The 22,042-nt window shown below is 34.4% G+C and overlaps 3 protein-coding genes across 6 annotated transcripts; 2 read left to right on the top strand and 1 right to left on the bottom strand.

Annotated features, from left to right (window-relative positions):
• Positions 1-5,794: 5,794 nt before the first annotated feature.
• On the top strand, positions 5,795-8,557 carry LOC108340699 (subtilisin-like protease SBT1.6). Its single transcript, XM_017578222.2, has one exon. It carries the CDS (start codon positions 5,983-5,985, stop codon positions 8,308-8,310), a length of 2,328 nt encoding a protein of 775 aa, XP_017433711.1. The 5' UTR covers positions 5,795-5,982; the 3' UTR covers positions 8,311-8,557.
• A 2,425-nt stretch (positions 8,558-10,982) lies between these two features.
• Positions 10,983-12,862, top strand: LOC108340701 (protein EARLY-RESPONSIVE TO DEHYDRATION 7, chloroplastic). Its single transcript, XM_017578228.2, has 3 exons — positions 10,983-12,059; positions 12,180-12,264; positions 12,433-12,862. The coding sequence occupies exons 1-3, from the start codon at positions 11,054-11,056 to the stop codon at positions 12,614-12,616; spliced, it is 1,275 nt and encodes a 424-aa protein (XP_017433717.1). The 5' UTR covers positions 10,983-11,053; the 3' UTR covers positions 12,617-12,862.
• Positions 12,863-12,886: 24 nt separating this feature from the next.
• Positions 12,887-16,344, bottom strand: LOC108340700 (amino acid permease 4). Of its 4 annotated transcripts, XM_017578227.2 has the most exons (8): positions 15,531-16,343; positions 15,319-15,439; positions 14,807-15,040; positions 14,608-14,701; positions 14,251-14,465; positions 14,008-14,165; positions 13,686-13,913; positions 12,892-13,602 (listed from the first exon to the last, which is right to left on the bottom strand). In XM_017578227.2, exons 1-8 carry the CDS (start codon positions 15,576-15,578, stop codon positions 13,177-13,179), a joined length of 1,524 nt encoding a protein of 507 aa, XP_017433716.1. In that variant the 5' UTR covers positions 15,579-16,343; the 3' UTR covers positions 12,892-13,176. The 4 variants fall into 4 exon arrangements, with proteins under 4 accessions (XP_017433712.1, XP_017433715.1, XP_017433714.1 ...); XM_017578226.2 differs by having other exon boundaries at positions 12,890-13,602; positions 15,319-16,343; XM_017578225.2 differs by having other exon boundaries at positions 12,890-13,602; positions 14,608-15,040.
• Between the last annotated feature and the right edge of the window lie 5,698 nt (positions 16,345-22,042).

Raw genomic sequence — 22,042 nt, 5'->3', positions numbered from 1 at the left:
AAATGGTAGAGTATGAATGTGGTTGTGCTTAGCTGGCGTTTATCCTGATATTTTGTGATTACTCATTCTCAAGTAGAGAGGAGTAAGTCATGTGTGAGAATGGCAGGAGGTCCTAGTCCATAAGGTGAACTTGGGCAGAGCGGACTAACCTCGGGTGGCAGCTGTTGAGGGCATCCCAGCTACTACATCACCCGGGTGCACAAACGTCGTAGCTACACAAAATTCATACAGTCCGGACAGTCAGAGTAAAGTGGTCAGTCATTGCATGTATTGCTGTATGGTTATGGTTGGAAATGTATGATTGGTTGTTGCATGATTGACCTTTTGATTTATGTCAGATTTATGTGAATTATATGTTTTACTGAAATAATTAAATTACATAAGCTTACCCTACTTTCTTGTCTTGTCATGTTGTCCCTCCGGTTATTCTTCCTGTTGCAATGATCATCGTGTGGATGTGAGCAGGAGGGGACGAGTGTTTGCTGGAAGAGGCTTTGGAAGAAGTGGAAGTTAAAGATGAACCTTAAGATTGTTCGGTCGTTAGAACTAGTTTTATTTTGTATAACCGTTCGGTGTAAGCATAGTTTTGGAACTGTTCGGTTTAGTCCTTCGTTTTGTAAAGTTTAAATTCTGGAGTATTGTTGTAAGGTCGTTCGGCCATAAACGTACCTCCTTTTCTTTCAGAACTGAACTGTAATATTGTTAATTGTGAGTATTATATGATATGGTTTTATACTGTATTTTTGGGATACATATGTCATAGCGCTTATATTTTGTGTTTGTGTATTTTGTACAAGGAAATTAAAATTAATTTTTAAAAAGTAATCATACAATGCCTCTAGAAGCTCCAATCACCACTACAACAGGCGCTTCCACTTTCTGAGTTGCTTCACTTCCCGCTTCCTCCAGAGTAGCAACCTGCGCTCTCACACCTGCACATACGCGTATCAAATAATCACCAAAACTGAACACGCGGACATAATAACGATTGTAAAGCAAAACGCAAAGAAAAAAACAAATCGGTACCAGAGAATCTAAACGGAGCATTCGATTGGTGACGAAGACCGAAAACGGAACGGTGATTCGTGAGAATCGGAGACCATTGCCGGATCTGACAGACTTTCCGGTTACCAGAGGCGGCGAAGTTGGCGGTTCGAAGAGCGACACAATTGGATCCGACAATAGAAGCCATGAGTGTTCTTAAAATGCAACGAGTATTTTAAGTACGTGTATTCATCTGGGAATTATTTTTAGGTCAGGGACATTTAAGAGAAAGTGTATTTCATCCCTCCAAATCTCTTCACAACTGCGGGTGAGTGAACAGTAAACGAATCACGTGTTTCGTTTCAATTTCATCCACGCATTTCACTTCAAGTGAACACGTAAAAATTGAAAATCATTACTCGCCAATGACAATAAACATTGTAATCAACACAAGTGAACACACGCTAAAGGAATAAATATATATATATATATATATATATATATATATATATATATATATATATATATATATATATATATATATATATATATATATATATATATATATTTATTGAGTGCTTTTAACTAAAAGCCTTGCAAATAATTTTAAGCTTAGTTAAATAAGATATAAATAAAGATTATTTTCACTTAATAAATTAATTTTACAATGATATAATCAATTTTAAACTCATCTTTCAATCAATTTGCAGGAATAATTTATGTTTAATAATAGCTTATCACCTGCCTTGACTTGCCTGACTTATATAACTCAAACTGCGGTAGCATGTCTATAAATGACCGTTTGAAAGTTTAGATGTGTCTTATTTTTTATTCGTAAGTGTAACTAATTTATTGATTTAATCTTAATGTAAAAAATTAAATATAATTGTGTGTGGGGACATATATTCCGTTGAAGCGTGTTGCTTTGTTATCCATGGTGTGATTCCGTAGTGGATGGATATAGATTGATTTCGAAGTGCATCAATGGCATATATTCCGAGTTGACTCAACATCTAAACTCGTCGTCAATGGGAATTAACCACCTTCTGACAAAAACCACTTTCCAGCTCAAACCAAAATAAAGAAAGGCAAAGAAAAAGAATAAGACATGTGTCGGATCAGACCACTCTTGGGGCCGTCAATCACTCAAATCATCACATGTCCTCCCACGCACAAATCTTTCTCCAACGCAATCTCCACCCTTCATCTTTCTCCATCATGGCCCACCCAATCATCTTACACCGTCCGATTCAGCGTCGTGGGACACTGTCTTACTATGTCCCTTGCCTAGTTAAACAGGGGACATACATAAACGTTGTGCAATAAAATAAAGTTTAAATCACCTATTGCTTCCCACGCGACTCTCAAGCGCGTAGACTAACTTTCTTTCCCTGCACTGCTCTAAGCAGTTCTGCAAATCGAAAGCATGCGTGCAAGGTGCTTACTCTGTACATGCTTGTTACCTAGCTAACAAAAACAAAATAATTTCACATTTCATTTCATTTACAGTATTCATTAGAAATAAATAATAAGCAATGATGGTAGAAATATTGCATTTTGGCTTCGCTTAAATTGGCATTAACTATGATTATCTTCTGATCATTTCTTTTTTTTTCTTTTTCACTTGCTTTAACTTTTTTTTCTGACTATCTTTTACTCTATATATTATAATAATTTATAGTGAATATATATAATAAAGTATCAAATAAACAGTGCCAATTTTTTGTCGGTTGATGGAAAAATAATATTAAAAAAACATTTCTGTCGGTAGTATTGTTCCTATGGACTTTTTTTTTTGGGGTTGAAGTCCCTACCAGTTTCCTGTATTGCAAGTAACTGTTGTAAATGATTTGTCACCACTTAAGTTATTTTTACTTTCTTACTTAAATTTATGTTAAAATTTGAAGATAAGAAAAACGCTTTTAAGTAACTGATTTGGTTATAGGATTAAGGTTATTCGTCTACTAAGTTTTTTCTTTTAATGTTTGTTTGGCTTTTGATGGTCTTTTAAATTATTCAATACACTTAAGTCATACGTAAAATATTTTGATGTATATTAAAAAGTAAATTTAAAAATTCCACAAAATTAGATTGTATGATAAGATGTACACTCTATTTTATATTACAATTTGATTTTATTTTTAGTTGATGTGAGACTTTCAATTGTCGATGTACAGACATCTTGAACGTCATAATATAATTAATGTGTGATCCAATAGTGGACTGACAACGAATAAAATAAAATATCCATATAAATCTCGTTAGCAAAAAACTAAATTTAACATATTCAGTAATTAATATATAATAAATATAATCAGTTATTTTAAATTTATATTTATAAATTTTGAAATAAATTTTAAATGATTATTAACTCAATTGATATTAATCATATTTTTGTAAATTAATCTTCACCAAAACTAATTTTTGTTTAAAAATATCATTCAATTTGAATAATACAGCCGATCTCTTTAATGATCGTGGTGATGTTTTTCAATGTATAAATTGTTGAATACTAAATTAACCGGATGAATATATTGTACAATAACAATAAAAAGTATATAATAATCGGTTAGATTAAATTTTAATGTGTAAATGTACAATAGTTATTATTTCAGGGAATGCTTTAGTTTAAAATAGTACAAAGAACAGGTGTTTAGAATTCCACGACGAACCTTACACTTCCATGAATGGATAAAATATTTATTGGTGAGTCTCCCAATTGGCATGCATGCATGGAAATAAGTGCATGAATACTCTTAAATGCTGTGGGAAGGTAATTCATGACACTTATGTGATGCTACTGTTATTTTTATTTTACTCTAACTTCAAAAGTACATTTTCAATTTATTGTTTTTTACACTATATATTGAGACATATAAATAGTTTTTCATTTTAATATCTGTCGTCACTTTTATCATTTCTCTAAAAATATAAACTTTTAATATTGATATTTAGTTTTGTTATTTAGTTTTGTTATTCTAACTCCACAAATTACCATCACGTAAAAACAAAAGATTACGTTGAAAATTAAAATAAAACAAATCAATTTAATAAGACACTAGACAGAAACAAACAAACAAGAAATTTAAAAGTCCAGAACAAAAATAATAATGTATTAAATAGTTAGATTTCTCTGAGAGTTTGGTGTGTATAATTGATATTGTTTTGTCATACCTTCAATGATATATTTACACATATTTACCATATACAAATAAGTGGAAGGGCATACCGGTGCAAATTTTGACTTAATGTTAATTATCTACAATTTTTTTATTAAAATTCGTGAAAATAAATTTTAACTGCATTTTCTCGGTGAACAGTTATTATAATTTTGAATATTTGAATACATTAAAAAATTAAATTCAATATGAAGAGAACAATAATCATATTTTAATTATATTGTGCTGTATATAATAAATGCAGCTTAGAGAAGAATTAAAAAGGTACAATAATTTCGTTGGTGAGGTCCAAGCGTTGTTAGTAAGATTACGAAAGATATACATGTGACATTTTAATGTATAATATATACTTTTGTTGTCACTTTCTGAAATGTTTTTTCAACATGAAGAAAGAAAGAAGAAGAATTGGGGGTGATTGAATGAGACTGATGGAATGGGCCATGGTCTTAGGTGTCATGCGTGTCCAAGTTTCCTTTCATATCATTTATTTATTTATCATTTAATCCTAAAATATTGAAACTTACATTTTTCATATTATTGCTACACATATAATTAGATCTTTATTTCAAGTGTATTTAATATTAATTTTGATCTGATATTAATTTATATAATGAAAATTTAATCATTTTTACATTTTTATTACTTTTTAAACACTTATGGAGTCTAACTTCTTTTTTATTAGATACGGTCTATTTAATACTCAAATTTGATTTAATTATAAAAATGTAATGAAATGTTTTTATTATTATTCAACAACATTTTTTTTATGAAAAAAATGTCTATTCTTATGATAATTGTTTGACTGGACCGTTGCACGAAATGAATGTGACAAATTTAATCTAAGTTTTGAAGTTTATCATATCACGTTTAATGGCATATTAAAAAGAAAAAAAAAATCCTTTGTTCATATATATATATATATATATATAATGTTTATTTTATAAACCATAATAATTATTGTTTTTGTGACAATAATATAAATGAAAAATGTTGAATTCAATCCATTTAATTTAAATTGTAATGAATTTAATTTAATTTATTTCACTTATTATATAATGTATTTTATTTCTATCTAAATTACTTTTAAAGTTTAATTTAATTATATATAATAATTCAGGTAATTTGTTGTCACTTTTATAAACAATAAAAAATACTCTTTACACAGTAGTAATATAAATAGTATTTATAAAATTGTGTTTTATATGAGCAGATTCATGAAAGGGGTAATAATTTTTATGCAATTAAGAATCATCGTATTTATTAGTAGAGCTTTAATATTGATGTCGTTTGTAATTTTCAATTCATCCTAATTACTTTTAAGTCTTTGTAGTAAAAGATTTACAATTATATTAAAGTGAAGTCCTTCTCATGCCAGCAGTTAAATCCAAAATTGGAAATAGAAGGGTACATGGTGTTTGGTTTTTCTCAATTAAAGGAAGAATTAATTTTTTTTATGTGTTAAATAACAAAATGCATCTATTTTTTTTTTAAAAATGTTATTTATATATATAATATATATTTAAATTATGCGATCTAAAATATTTGCTGGGATATTGAGCTGACTCATCCGATCTGACTAGGTAGCAAGGATTAGTTACTAATTTTGAATTAAGTAAGGGAAATGAATTATTAGAAAGAATTATATTATTTAAAAACTTCCATGTTTTTGGGTTTTATGTTTTAATAAAAAAAGGAAAAAGAAAAAAAAGAAAAAAGTGTTGCTGAGTGTTGAGTGTCCCAGAGAGTGGATGTTATAACACTGGTCTCTCACTCGCGAGTTTGTTATCAGTGACTGAGTTCTCACTTCCGAGTGTCTGAAATGGGCAAGCCAGTTTTGAAATTGACTCTTCCCCAATTAGCTTTCTCCGTCCTTTTCTTGTTCATTTTCTTTTCCTCTGTTTGCTCCGATGAAGCTTCCAAAACCTTCATCTTCCGTGTCGACTCGCAGTCCAAGCCATCAGTGTTTCCCACTCACTACCACTGGTATACCTCCGAGTTCACCCAACAAACTCACATCCTCCACGTATACAACACCGTTTTCCACGGCTTCTCCGCCTTTCTCACGCCCCAACAGGTAGCCTCCATAAGCAACCACCCTTCCGTCCTCGCTGTCTTCGAAGACCGTCGCCGCCAGCTCCACACCACACGCTCCCCGCAGTTCCTCGGCCTCCGCAACCAGCGAGGCCTCTGGTCCGAATCCGACTATGGCTCTGATGTCATCATCGGAGTCTTTGATACCGGCGTCTGGCCTGAGCACCGCAGCTTTTCTGATTTGAACCTCGGCCCAATTCCCCGTCGCTGGAAAGGCGCGTGCGAAACCGGCGCCAGGTTCTCTCCCAAAAACTGCAACCGTAAGCTCATCGGTGCCAGATTCTTCTCCAAGGGTCACGAAGCTGGCGCGGCTTCCGGTCCTCTCAATCCAATCAACGACACCGTTGAATTTCGTTCCCCTCGCGACGCTGATGGCCATGGCACGCACACCGCTTCCACCGCTGCGGGCCGCTACGCCTTCCAAGCTAACATGTCCGGGTACGCTTCGGGAATCGCGAAGGGAGTGGCCCCGAAAGCGCGATTGGCTGTCTACAAAGTTTGCTGGAAAAACTCTGGCTGCTTCGATTCTGACATCCTCGCTGCATTCGACATCGCTGTCAGCGACGGCGTCGATGTCATTTCGATATCCATTGGCGGTGGTGACGGTATTGCCTCCCCTTATTACCTCGATCCTATCGCAATTGGGTCCTACGGTGCGGTTTCTAGAGGAGTGTTCGTGTCTTCTTCCGCCGGCAACGATGGGCCAAGCGGAATGACAGTGACCAACCTCGCTCCGTGGTTAACAACAGTGGGAGCGGGCACCATTGATCGTGACTTCCCGGCACAGGTGTTTTTAGGCGACGGGAGGAAGCTCTCGGGCGTGTCGCTCTACGCCGGAGCGGCGTTGAGTGGGAAAATGTATCAACTGGTTTACCCTGGGAAATCAGGGATTCTTGGGGATTCCCTCTGCATGGAGAATTCCTTGGATCCGAACCTGGTGAAGGGTAAGATAGTAGTATGCGACAGAGGAAGTAGCCCGAGGGTTGCGAAAGGGTTGGTGGTGAAGAAAGCCGGCGGCGTGGGAATGATTCTGGCGAACGGAATCTCCAACGGCGAAGGACTGGTGGGAGATGCTCATCTTCTTCCTGCATGTGCTGTTGGCGCCAACGAAGGAGATGCAATCAAGAAATACATCTCAACTTCGGCAAACCCAACGGCCACGCTTGATTTCAAAGGCACCATTCTTGGAATCAAACCGGCACCGGTCATTGCTTCTTTCTCGGCGAGAGGACCCAACGGTTTGAACCCTCAACTACTTAAACCCGATTTGATTGCTCCCGGTGTCAACATCATAGCGGCATGGACCGACGCTGTCGGCCCGACCGGTTTGGATTCGGATACGAGGAGAACGGAGTTCAACATCTTGTCTGGCACTTCCATGGCTTGCCCTCACGTGAGTGGCGCAGCAGCTTTGCTCAAATCCGCGCACCCTGATTGGAGCCCCGCCGCCATTAGGTCCGCCATGATGACCACCGCCACCGTCTTCGATAACCGCAACCGGATCATGACCGACGAAGCCACCGGGAACAGTTCCACTCCTTATGATTTCGGCGCTGGTCATCTTAACCTTGGACGAGCCTTGGATCCTGGGTTGGTCTATGACATCACCAACAATGATTATGTTAACTTCCTTTGTGGTATTGGTTACGGACCCAAGGTTATTCAGGTGATTACTCGCACACCGGCGAGTTGTCCGGTGAGAAAGCCGTCACCGGAGAATCTGAACTACCCTTCCTTTGTTGCCATGTTTCCGGTTTCGTCCAAGGGAGTGGCGTCCAAGACGTTCATTCGGACCGTGACCAACGTGGGGTCCGCGAACGCCGTTTATCGCGTGAGCGTGGAGGCCCCGGCGAGTGGTGTGACCGTGACGGTGAAGCCATCGCGGCTGGTGTTCTCGGAGGCGGTGAAGAAGCGGAGCTATGTGGTGACAGTGGCAGGGGATACCCGGAATCTAAAGATGGGTCAATCTGGGGCTGTTTTCGGGTCGCTGACGTGGACGGATGGGAAGCACGTGGTTCGGAGCCCCATTGTCGTTACTCAAATAGATCCGTTATAAACTTTGATATTGTGGTTTTGATCGATGCGGCGCGTGAGTAGTGATGGAAGTGAGTGGCACCTCTCTAAGTTGCCACAGCTAATATAAGACAATAGTCAAATACTTTGTATTTCTTTTTCTTTTTTAATTATTAATTTAGGATGTGTTTGGTTGAAGTGACAAGCAGAAGTTGTAAACTTTTGTCGTACTTTTTTATAGTAAGTTTTTTTATTTTGGATTCAATTAAACTTCACCCTGTATTTTTAGACTTTAGGAGTCTATCTTTTATACTTTATAAAATTATAGGATGAATTATAATTTGTTTTATACTCTTTATGTTAAATTATTTTATTTCAATATAAATAACTATGAGTTATTTATAATTGTAATTTTGTTTTTCTATAAATTAGTTATTATTATTATCATACCAACCTTAAAATGTGAGGTTTCTGCTGCCAATTTACATTACATTAAACAGTGCATTAATTAAGGAGGGGAATCTCCTGGTTTCTTTGACTAATATGGAGGACTTCTATCACCTTCACTCTCGTATCTGTTTTCTATTATTCCATCTGCATGTTAGCTTTATTTGGTGTCAATCTTAATTTTAGGAATTAAGAACCATATCCTGAAAGGGAATAAAAAAATCATCTAATTCTTGTATTTCTTTTATTACTGATGCTTATTTGGATATATATTATTTTCATTTCTTTTTTCAAAACCATAACATTGAAATAAATGATAATGAATGGATGGACAGAATCTTGACTAAATATAAATTATTTGAAATACTTAATTACTGTAATCTTAATATAATAAACATCTTATTGGAATTTAATTACTATTAAATCATAAAAATACTCTCCTGCTCGAATTTAACCACATCATTCTAAAAATATCCCAAACCCAGTCATTAATATTAAAAAAAAAGTTACACTTAAAAGCTAAAAGGCTATCCATAACATTGCCACATAAATTGTATTGTGTTAAAAATCTGATATTGAATAAGATAATTACTTTTATAGTAGAATGATTTTCACTTAAAAGATAATATGCAAATCTTTGTACTAGTAGAATATGACAATTGAACTCTTGATTATTGAATTAGTTTCATATATAATCTTATAAAAGAAAGCGAGCAGATAGACAAGAGTATCAATAGCCTCACCATATAGTATTCTTTTAAGGACATTTATAACTTTATTATTGTAAAGTTCGTTTGTTATACAAAAAATATTTAATGTGTATGGAATGGAAATACATAAAATCGCGTCAAAGTATTAAAATAAGCACAAAAATTGATGCCATAAGATGAAAAGAAGAAAAAACTGCGATGCAAAGTGTTGGGAAAGACCAAAACAAAAACAGCTACATGTGCTAGTAGTCAAAGTTGCATTTAATATCCTTGATTGAAGTTATGCATGTGAAAGAAAAAAACGCAATAACATCTTTTAAAATCAAAATAAAAGTAAAGATGTTATCAAAATAAATTCGAAGTAACTAGATACTAAACCTTATATAACAACATTATTTTATGCTTTAAGATATACTATTTCAGAATTTTACATAGAAATAGGTGTAATATATAGATAAAAAAATGCAAATAAATATATATTTTATTTTGAAATAAGTTTATGCCCGAAATGAGGGGATGAAGTACCTTATGTGCTAAGGGACAATGGATTGATTAAAGAGCCATTGCCTTTTGACCAACAACCTTTATTCCTTACCTACGCACCAATATTTAGCATAAATTAGTCAAATTCGTCTTCTTTGAATTGGAATTCAATCTCATTAAAATTTTGTTCTTAAAACTAATCATGGCTATTAAAAGAGGAGGTTGACTTTAATTCTTAAATTATGTAAGATTTGTAGATGTATTAAAACAAGTCTTCTATTGGTGGGTGAATGATGAGTAGATGTGATTTAAAATCTTTATTTTTATCATTATCTTATTTATTGCGTATTAATAGATTTTATTTTAAGATGAACCTTCAATGTGAATAGCACTTGTTACGTAATTAAGAGAGATAGATAAGTAAAAAAATTATCAATAAAAAATATAAATTCTAATAAATTATAGAATTATGAAATTTATATAATTTATATTTAAAGTAATATTAAGTAGAAAAGTACAATGTATCTTTATTCATTTTTTTCTTTTATTGCCGCTAATTAGAGTGAGACAAGAGTGTTTCTTTCTGTATTTCTTCACATTTCTCCTTACATTTCCATATTCCAAAAATACTTTTTTTCAATCAATTTTAAAATTCATTAAAGTTTTCGAAAAATTCTTCAACCGATTTTAAAATTTATTGAAAATTTTTTTCTTCAATAAATTTTAAAATTTGTTGAAGAAAAAAGTGAGATATAGGATTTTTTGAAATATAAGAAATAATTTTGAAATTTTGAAAAAAATGTGGGAGTGTAGAAAGAAATACGGAGTAGGGTAGGGAAAACACTCTTGAGCCAATTGGGCCATGGAACGTCACAGGTCCAGTTAAAGGGATTGGCCCGTATGGAATCTGGATTGTTCGCAGTTCATTATTGATTTCTTAAACAGAAAGTAAGTATAATTGCTTGACACCGCGGTTGTTACACGTAATTCCCACAACCACGTCACGTGTTTCCTTTTCCGTGGCATGTCGGTTTTGTTTATGTTGTTTAATGTTCGACTTCATCTTAATCTATCCAACGAAGTAACGGTAGGTATATATATCATATTTGTCTTCCATCCTCCATAGCTCTTCTTCACTTACAAGCCATGTTTCAACAAAATTCATTCTACCCACAAGTTGATTTGACAAATCCAGAAGCTGCTTCTCCCTTTTCCCACCATTCATCGTCATCTTCTTCTTCCATTTATCCTACAGTAGAAACAGAAAATCTCATTGCGGAAGAGCCAAACGCGACACAAGCCATGGAAAACGTTCTCGTCACGGTTCCGGGTGCGATTCTGCATCTCATAGAAAAGGATTCAAGCGTGCACCTCGCTTCAGGGGATCTCACCATATCCAGCCTCGGAGAAGGGGACAAAGTGGTGGCTGTTCTCGCTCGCGTCGGAGACAAGGTTCAGTGGCCGTTGGCCAAGGACGTGGCGGCGGTGAAGCTGGACCAGTCGCACTACTTCTTCACGCTGCAAGTTCCACAGAAACAGGCGGAGAACGGATTTGAGGTGTTGAATTATGGGTTGACGGTGGCGGCGAAGGGGCAAGAGAGGGTGCTGAAGGAACTGGACGGGGTTCTGGAGAAGTATAGCTTTCTGTCGAAGGAGAAAGTGAAGGGTGTGAGTGGATGGGAGGTGTTGGATGGTTCCGTGTCGACAGAGACATCACCCGAAGAATTAAAATCAGAGGAGAAGAGGGAAGTGATCGAGGAGCGTTCTGGTGCTTATTGGACAACGTTGGCACCAAACGTGGAGGATTACAGTGGGAGTTTTGCGAGGTGGATTGCTGCGGGGTCGGGGCATGTTATTAGGGGGATTTTGTGGGCTGGGGATGTTACTGTGGAGAGGTTGAAGTGGGGGAATGATTTCATGAAGAAGAGATTGGAGCCTGGTTCCCACTCCCAGATGAGTCCTCAGGCATTGGAGAATATGAAAAGGGTCAAGAAGTTGACCAAGATGTCAGAGAAAGTAGCCACTGGTGTCCTCTCTGGGGTTGTCAAGGTGTCTGGATTCTTCACAAGCTCTGTAGTCAACTCCAAACCTGGAAAGAAGTTCTTTAGTCTTCTTCCTGGAGAAATCGTCCTTGCTACCATGGATGGATTCAGTAAGTTATATTAATTTATCATAGTTGTTTTGGGGGTTTAGTATAGTCTTTTTGATTCTGTGTCAATGGAAGGAAGGATTTTTTTTTATTTATATATTTTTTTGGCTGTGTGATGTGCAGATAAGGTGCTGGATGCTGTAGAAGTAGCTGGGAGGAATGTTATGTCCACTTCGTCATCCGTGACCACTGAACTCGTTTCACATAAGTAAGTTCATTTCTTCAAAAGTTTTCTTATCATTGCCAACATACTTGCCTGGGTTATTGAGATTAAGACCTTTGCATGAAATCTTACCTTTTTTTTCATCAAACCAATGGTTTGTTTAACGATTGACATGGTTTTTTTTTCTTTCCATTGCCTTTTTGGTTGTGTTAGGTATGGAGAGCAAGCGGCCCAGGTTGCTAATGAAGGTCTTGACGCCGCAGGGCATGCAATTGGGACAGCTTGGGCAGTGTTCAAACTTAGGAAGGCACTCAACCCTAAGAGTGTGATCAAGCCAACAACACTGGCCAAAGCTGCTGCTGAAGCAAATTCTGCCAAACTCAAGGCTAAGAAATGAGTTATGTTATGACAGCAAAAGAATTAGGACACCCTTTATATAGAGTAGTTTGTCTGTTTGTTCATGGATTTTTTATTTTAATCAATCTTGACAGTGGTTAGTATTTATGGTTTTAATGTAGATGTTCGGGAAAAGGAACTGTGTTTGTTCCTCTCTTTTTTCCATGCAGGGTTGTGTTTTTTTATTTATAGAAGTCCAACTGGTTACGCACCAAATTTGCGATAATGAATTCCATTTATTCTTTTCCCTTGAGTAGAGAAAGGTAACATAGCTGAAGAAATAAATGGCACTAGCGACTGTGAAGAAGATAATATGACTAAAGAAATAAAAGATTCAAAGGCTTCTTATTCCTTTTGACTTCAAAGTAACACTTACACAGACGTATATATAACTCCAAATCTGAGGCATGTTATGTCCAAAGTCCAATTATATAATTTTCGTTCTGAAATCAAGCTGCTCCAACAGCAGCAGACATGGAGCGTATTTACTTTAACTGCACAAACTAACTTTTGACTAATCGTCTGCTTAAACACTGGTATTTGTGAAGAACTGGTTTTCACTTAATAGCTAGTTCTAAATGGCTTGTAAGTCTTGAGGTCCAAAGCCACCCCGGCCATGGAACCAATGGCAGATACTAATGAAATCATGAGGCAACTAACGCTAAGTAGCTGAAGTCCTATCCATCGACTTGTCCACCGTTCAATCTTCTTTTGCGAAATATACATGTCGATAGGGAAGTAAACTGTTAATGGCCAGAACCCAAAAGCTCCAAGCATTCCAACCACGTCATTGAAAAAGGGCATGAGCATGGCTACGAGGGTCGTCAACAACACAAAAATGCTTCTCCATACTAAGCGGAAGAAGTTGAGTTGGTACACCCCATAGAAGGGAACCGCTATGTCATATTCTGCCGTCACAAAACAACTCTTCGGCCATTTACGTGCAGTCCATTTCTCCACAAATGCAAATAAGGGCTGGGAAAAAACCTGGAATAATATATACAGTTCAGAAAGAGGTTTGAAGCTCTGTTCAATTTTCTCAAGTATCTACAATTCACAACAGATAATACCTGGTATGCCCCAACTAGGTGCACAACAATTGCAATGTTGGCAATGTCCAGAAGCCAATAAGGGTCATAAAACCCAAAACCAGTTAAGAGATTTCCAGGTGCATTGTCTCCGAAAGCTGCATACCCCATGCATCCACAGAGTAAATAGAACACTGTGGTAACTGCGATGCTCAAGGCTGTGGCTTTTCTCATGGTCTTGTGCTCTGCAGGAGGAGATTTTATGGTGTCCTTCATCAAAGCCAGATGCTTTCTTAATTTCTCATGTAGTATTGTTAATTATGTGCAGAATACGTATGATCGACATAGGCCATATCTGAGTTACCTGAATTTCGATCAGGATAATGGAAAAAGAGTATGCAAAGGCCATTGCTCCCAGAGCTTGTAAACTTCTCCATATTTTCTGCGTGCCAGTTACTGTTCCAGCTTGTGTCACTGTGCCAATGCTAATTCCCAGCATGCTTCCTTTAAAAGTTTTGTTTTCTACAACAGGAAAAACAAACTTAGAAGTTGCACAGACCAGTAAACAATGGTTCCACGCTGACATAAAAGATAAATCTGCTTGCACCTGCCACTTTCGCCACGCCAAGACTCAATCCAACTGAAGAATACGTGAAGGACATAATGGCCGCGACTATGGATAGCCACCACACCTGATCAAAGTCTGGGATTTGGGAAAAAATCACTTCTGCTATTCCAAATGTTATCATATACCCATTGCTTGACATGTGACAGGGATCTTTTCCATGACTGTTATGGTAGCAATTCGACCTTTTTATGGCCCTGAGAGGACACATAAAGTTAATAAAAAAAAGGTCAACTTTTAAGGGGAGGGAAACATCACTAGTTTAGTCAAGTTCATAGTTTACTTATAGAGAAAGAGAGAATATATAACTAAAGTCACTAATGTTTGAATTGAACTCACATCATACTGACAGAGGCAGCAATGGTATACCCTATTGCAATTCCAAACAGATTGACATATTGAATCAGGCCACATAACTTGACCTTTTTTCCTCCTGAAACCCAAACAAAGTGGTATGGTATGATAGTTCCATTAGCAACACATTGGTTTCTTTTGGTTACATAGATATATAGTAATGGAATGTTCTTAATCCTCTTACCCAAGATGGACTTTACTGCCTCCATGTAGGTGTAATTTCTCTGTCCAGTAACAGAGTCACCCGTCCTATAACACTGTGTTAGTAGGGTGGAAGTGTAGAGATTGACCAAAGCAAAGAGAAGCATGACAACAGGTCCAGCAACCCAACCAAGCTGAGCTACTGCCCATGCAAGAGAAAGAACTCCAGACCCTATCACAGCAGTGATGATATGAGCAGTTGCCGTCCAAAATGTTCCTGCAATCACAGGCACAACATTCTTTCTCACTTCCACATACTGCTTCCTCCAGGATTGCCTATTGCTACTGTTTTACGTAGTTTCGCTTAAGAGACAAGACAAGTTTTACTTCCCAACAACCATTTTTGGAAGGTTAATACAGAATTCATTTAAATATAAATGTATATACTAAAAATTAACAATATAGTTAATGAATAGGGACATATATAAAATATGGTCGAAAACTGTTGTACTACAACAGCATATAGATTTGATATCAAGTTAAAGTATGGTGAACCTGTTCTCTTCAAACGACCATCATCATCTAAGCATTTGGAATAGTTAGGCTGAATATTCATAGCAACAGTCTCCGTTTGAGTATTTTGTAAGTAGTGCTTCACATCTTGCCTCTCTTCTATCTGTATTAAACAGTGAGCATCAATCAACGACTGAACGTAAATAATAGTAAATGAATACATATACAAAAGAAGGAGAGTGCATAGTTCCTACAATTCCTTGGTGCATTCTGCTGGGAAGAGTTCTACTTCTTTGCAACATGGGTGTGAGCTAAATGCAGGTAATAGTGAGAGTAGGAGTGAGGTATTGAAAAGTAAGAAGCAAGGTGAATGAAAGGGAAGGGATGTTTCTAAATGATGAAACTGAATGGGGTTTTATAGGAAAAGACTGTGCCTACATACAGTCAACTATCGTACTACACGTTTCCATTGATAGTTATGGTATAACATTTTCATGAAAGTTATGGTATTGGGCAGGCTCAATTTCAGCTTGCAATCAATGCCTCTTATGACGAGATAGCAAACTGCCAGTATACAAATTAATAATATATATACTTATATAGGTGCTGCTGATATGTAGCTTTCTTTTGCTATTGGTTTCAAGCAATTGAACATTTTGATATTTTTTGGTAGATTGATGGCTGTTTTCTTCATCCTAACACTGCTAATCGCTTTATACAAGAAGTAGGTCCATATTCATGATGACGATTGCTTTCGACTTTCTGATATCACCAAGATAACGTATCCATTTCACAACGACAAAGCTTTCAGCAAACTATGTTATCATTTCTTCTTATAAGCTGCCTCGACAAACTATAGTAGAACCCAGTTCTACCTCCTCTTACTATCATTAGAACACGTACGACTTAAAGCTCAAGAACATATTTTTTTATCATTTTAACAGAAACTTTAAGAGTAATGATATCGTGCATTGTACTGCCAGAAATGTCGAATAGAAAAAACAAGGATAAAACCGAAGGGGGCATGGAAGAAACAGTATTTTCTGAACTTTGTTAGTGTCTTGTAAATTTTAGTGCATGTACGACCATATGGTCGGAGGAAGAAAAGTTTGAATTACGAGTGTACCACCAGAAGAAGGTGGTCAATGTGATTATTTGTCAAATATTACATTTCTAAAGTAATAATTTTAAAGTAAACCTGAAATATTCAACAGGCCCTCCTCTTATCATCTAACCCATTTTACGTATGAATTAAAATTTACAAAACCTACTTATAAAATAATATTTATCTTCACTTATATATATTATAATATTTATCTTTACTTATTTATTTATATATATATATATATATATATATATATATATAAAGTGTAAGACTAAATATTAATAAATGATTATAAAATAAAACAATATATCTAATAAATTTATTATGATAGATTCTAACTCATGACTATGATATTAATGGATTTTAAATTTAATTCAATTCTATAAAATTTGTTTATATTAAAATGAGTTTTGCATTCGTTTATATATTTTAAATTGATTTTTGTTTCGTGTATAAGGTGGAAGATCTCCGCAAAATGTTTCTTCACACTTTTTATTGGGTTAGCTTAGGTTATCCTCCATGCACTTAAGTTAAAATTCTTCCTTGTTCGTGCTCTAAACCGTTTGTGTGTATCTGTCAAAAACACTCTAATGCTTAAGTTAGTAATCAATCTGATTGGGGTCATAATAAATTTTTTAAATTCGTAATTCATCTATTTTCTTACATTTGATTTCTATTTATAAGTTTCGATATAAGCTTGTGATTAGTGCAATCCTGATCACGATCCATTTTTTTCACTAAATAATTCTTACTAGTAATTTTGATTAGAAGCAATCTTTATAAGTTCTTACTGTTGGGAGACATCCGACCTTTCGGTCTTTTATCCCTATAATCGTGCGATCAGTTAATAAATAATGTTTATTAATAATCTTAATTAAATGATGTTTAATGATGTTAACCGCAACTTATTTGGACTGGTCGTCTTATCCAATCGACTATTCTATATGTCCATATGACCATACAGTGCAACTTTATTTATAACAGATGAGGTTGGGTCTAAATTTATACTAGGCAAGCCATGAAGATGTTGGTGGAGGGAGAGATAGATAAAGAGGGAAGCACAATGGTGAGATGTTGGAGGAAATGGTAATAAATGATTGGTTTGATGAAAATATGGGCCTCTAGTGAACTAAATGTTGTTGACCATCATCTCTACTACTCGAGTGTGCTCTGATTAACTCCAAAACGTAATGCGGTTGTTGGATCATACCGTGTTTGTGGGCTTACCACTCAAGTCCATTCATTGCCCACACCCAAAAAATCCATTACTATCATATCATCCACAACATTTTTTTTTCTGCTCTCAAGCACATGGAATAAACTAAAAATTAACTTTCATCTTGAACAATTAATTTACTTCGGTTATTGTTATAAATATATTGACAACGTAAAAAGTACTGTTATGTGATCATAACTTGTAATATATAATAAATTTCTTAGAGTTTTATAATCACTTTTTTCAAAAAGTTTCATGGTGTATAAGTGTTTCCTTTGTAAAATTTTCGTTATAAATAAGCTCTTGAATTTTAGTCTCTTTCTGATGAAACATTTAATTTTAGCGTATCTAATAGATATATTAGTTAGTAAATAAGTAATACTTGGAGCTCTTTTTTAACGCAGTTTGAACAATCAGAACAAGGGATTAAAAGTCATTAGTTTATTTATAATAAGAAACTTATGAGCGAAGGATCAAGCCACGCTATACAAAAATTATTATAAAGTAATGAAAATTTAATTAGCTTCTTAAGCATTAGCAATGCCTTCTATGATTGAAACTATCGTTTTATTAATTAATTGTGATGATAAAGTGAACGTACAAAGACATTAAAAATAATAAAATATAAAATGACCTAAAATGAGATTAGAAATTATCATAACAAGGTAGATGTTGATAATAGTATTGAATGCCTTCATTTTGTATCACTAGAAGTGTCGTTTGCTCATTAACAAGAAAAAAAAAATATTTATCTGAGAATTTAGCTTAGCAAGACCATAAATAAATCAAGTTGTTTTTTATTAAATAATTGTTCTTAAAAGATCTTAGACAATATCCTATCATCCCAACATATGAATATGAAATTTAAATAAACAATTCAAGACATGACTAAACCCATACACATGATTCACAAACTCATTTTGACTTTAGTCAAATTAAATATGATAATTTTTCTTTAAATAGACAAAAAAAAATAACACTAAAAATTTATAGTCCATTATAACACTATTACTATCTTTTTTTTATCTTAAATTATGTGAAATTTTTCATATCAACTTAACCATTCTAAAACTAAAAAAAAAACACAATATAGAAATAAAAGAAAATAATCAACACAAAATAACCCAACATCATCAAAATACTAAAATCATCATTAAAAGTGTTTCTTGTAATGTATGTGGCTAAAGACTTATTGGTCCTGTTAATCGAAGTCTATAACTTAAATGTAATTGAGACGAGATACTGGGAACTGGATGTTGGAGACCGGACACCGTGTGCTCATATCTCCTGTAATCTATTAAGAGTGCAACGTGGGATGATTCAGCCAAAGATGAGTCTTGCTTAACCGTTAATTTGGCCATTGAATTTCAAGGTCAATGAGCTAATAAACCAATAAGTTAAGTTGTGGTCCATTCGAATGTGTTCATGATCAATGAGATAAACACTATAAATAATACATTAATAATGATTTACTATTCACTTGTTGCATTAATTGATATTCGACTTTAACCTAGTATTGACTTGAGTTTTGGAGAGTCTTTTATAGATATTTTCGAAACATGAGGTTTGGAGGATTGATAGTGTAGAATTGTGAAGAGAAGACATTTTTATAGATTACACTTGAGCTTGTAAGAACACTTTTTATTCTACTCTTATGATTTTTTATTTTTCATACAAGATTTACACTTATTGGTATATAACATACCGAAACAAAATTCCTTTTAAGGAAGTGAAAACTGTACTCAATACAACGTTGCAGGGTTACATATGTTCTTGGCGAGTGAGACAAATAAGTAGGTTTCAAGAAATTTGGTTTGAGGCCACAATGTCTTTGTGATGATCTTATAAAGCCTGATCCACGTTTATATTAATTGATTGATGTTGAAGAAGCCACCAAGCAACATGCTTAGGTAACGTCCATGTCTTAAACCCACCATTAATCATCAATTTAATAATGTTCTGAATTGTGAATCACATGTTTTACATTCAAAATGTTAGGTCATTCGGATTTTATCTTGCCACATCGGACTAAATCTAAACACACCAATCTCCATTCAAATCTCCAATAACAAGTTGACTTTACTGTCATAAATTACACTGCACTTGTTGTGTTGTAATTGATTACGTAAATCTGCAAACTTAAATATTAGATTATAACTCCTTATAACTCAATCCACTGCATGTCTATCTTCGTCACAAATTCTTTTTTCTTTTTCCTTTTCATAGTCAAACGGTTACATGTACTTGTATAATTATTGTGCTCAATTTCAGAAAAAATGTGTTAAAAAATCAACAAAATTCAGTGAAAGCTCGTAAAAAAATCATTCACTGTGCTCAATGAAATCTTCTGTTCTACTATTACCTTTACTCTGTTCTGTACCCTATAATTTTTGTTTTTAAAATTAGATATTTAAACGAACACGATTAAGTTACTAATCCCTTACTATAAGAATTTATTTACGTTTATATCACTATACTATTCAAGTTAAATTTCTTAGTGTGAAAGAACATTAAAATAATACTATGAGTAGTATCTTGATTCATGGAAATTCATATCTTAGTCAAAAACTGCTTATCATTAGTAAAAGAATTATAATTAATACGCTGAATACAACTTTTTCTACTTTATAATATAATAATTCAAACCATTATAAATTAACTCAATTAACTAGAATTACGGGACAATGACTATGAAATACGGATATTCCACCTTGAGGGTTTCTATTTATAGTCTCTCGTCAATTTAATGAATATACGACATGTTTAATATCTAGTTTATCCAAATGGTCACAACCTATTATTATTATTATTATTATTATTATTCTATTTCTAATACTTTAAATATATTATATGTCCGAGAGTTCATAGTCTTTTTGTGGCTTTATCACTACTTTATTGACTACGTGGCAAGTTGTCATGAAGTTTGAAGATTTTGATTCAGTCAATGCCTTTATTAATTTATCGTATATTTCTAAAACATGTATCAACGTCTTTCACTTTCCTTTTCCCATCCATCAATTTCATTCACTTCTAGTATTTGCAAGGCCGATAATATCTTCTTCATCGTAGTCCACACAACCTCCATCAGGCCCAATCATAACTAAAAAATCTCTAGGGGTGCAAACAGCAAAAAGGGTAAAATCCCATGGCTGTATCGTTTGTTGGGTTGGGCCGTGTAACTCTGAGTAGCTTCCACGGTGTTGACACTGGTTTTGTTTTAAGGTGCAACATGTGTCTCTGTCGTTAAGCAGATTCATCGGAAAAAAACAATACCTATTGAATTAAACGTTATAAGAAATCATTATGTCTAATCTTTAAAGTTAAGATAATGAATTTGAATTTATAATTTTTACTAATATGTTATGTTTCTGCTAAATTGAGATGAGGAGGACTCCTGATCAACGCTTCTGGACGAACGTCTGTTCTCTTTAATCGATTTGAGACGAGTGTACGCAGAAGATATTCCGACATTCAAATCAGAATTTTTATTTGAAAGTCTCAAATAATAACATAATGCAACTAACTTACAAAGTTGTTGGAGGATTTGAAAAAAAAGTAAATGTTTTGACAAAAGCACCGAAAAGGCACGTGACATGGACATGTAAACTGTGGTTGTATTGCATTGTAATGATTGAACTTGATTGATGATTGAGGTAGTTGGTAAAAACTCTAGCTCAATATTTTATTTGTTGGTGTTGGTTGTTGCGTTTAGGAAGCAGTATCACATTTTACAAACATCTTAAATTTATCTTGCTTCTCAAGCTTTTGGAAAAGTGCTTTTGGGAATTCAGATAAGACAGTGTAAAGTTAGTTATCCTCTTCAGCAAATTGAAACAACTCTCTCATCAAGAAACGCTTGGAAACTGAGAAAAGAAAATCCAATAATTGGAGCTAACCGTTTAAAATGTCAGCATCAAATTTAAGATGGATTATTGTAAGTTAGTTGCATTATGCGTCGGATTTTTTAGTTTTTAAGGGCCCAGCGCCATGTGATGGCAATGGCATGTCAAAAAACCAATTCATTTCGGCCTAAGCTTTTTTGTAAGATTGCTTTGATTTGGAAATGTTTGGAGTTTAGGCTGTCGATGTTTGGCAAGGATTTTTGTAAAATCCATGCTTCCTTTTCTTCCTCTTCATCATCTACTCCACTCCAGGTATCCATCACTTTCTATAACACTTTAACATAAATAAATCCTCTAAATTAATTCAAAATTAATATATAAATATAATCTTACTTGAAACTTGAGCGTAAACTTTAAGTTAATAAAACAGTTAAAATTAAAGTATACCAGTGTTTATTAGAGAATATGAAAGATAATTCCTTCGAAATAATAATTATATTTATAAATTCAATATTAATCGTGAGTTTATGTTTCTGTTGAAATAATATTTAATTAAAAAGTATAATAATAATAATATAATAATAAATAATAACTCATAACACC

This window comes from Vigna angularis, chromosome 5 (genome assembly GCF_016808095.1).
Source record: "Vigna angularis cultivar LongXiaoDou No.4 chromosome 5, ASM1680809v1, whole genome shotgun sequence".
NCBI lineage: Eukaryota > Viridiplantae > Streptophyta > Magnoliopsida > Fabales > Fabaceae > Vigna > Vigna angularis.
Note: the sequence above shows the minus strand (reverse complement) of the source record. Positions and strands in the feature narration are given on the sequence as shown.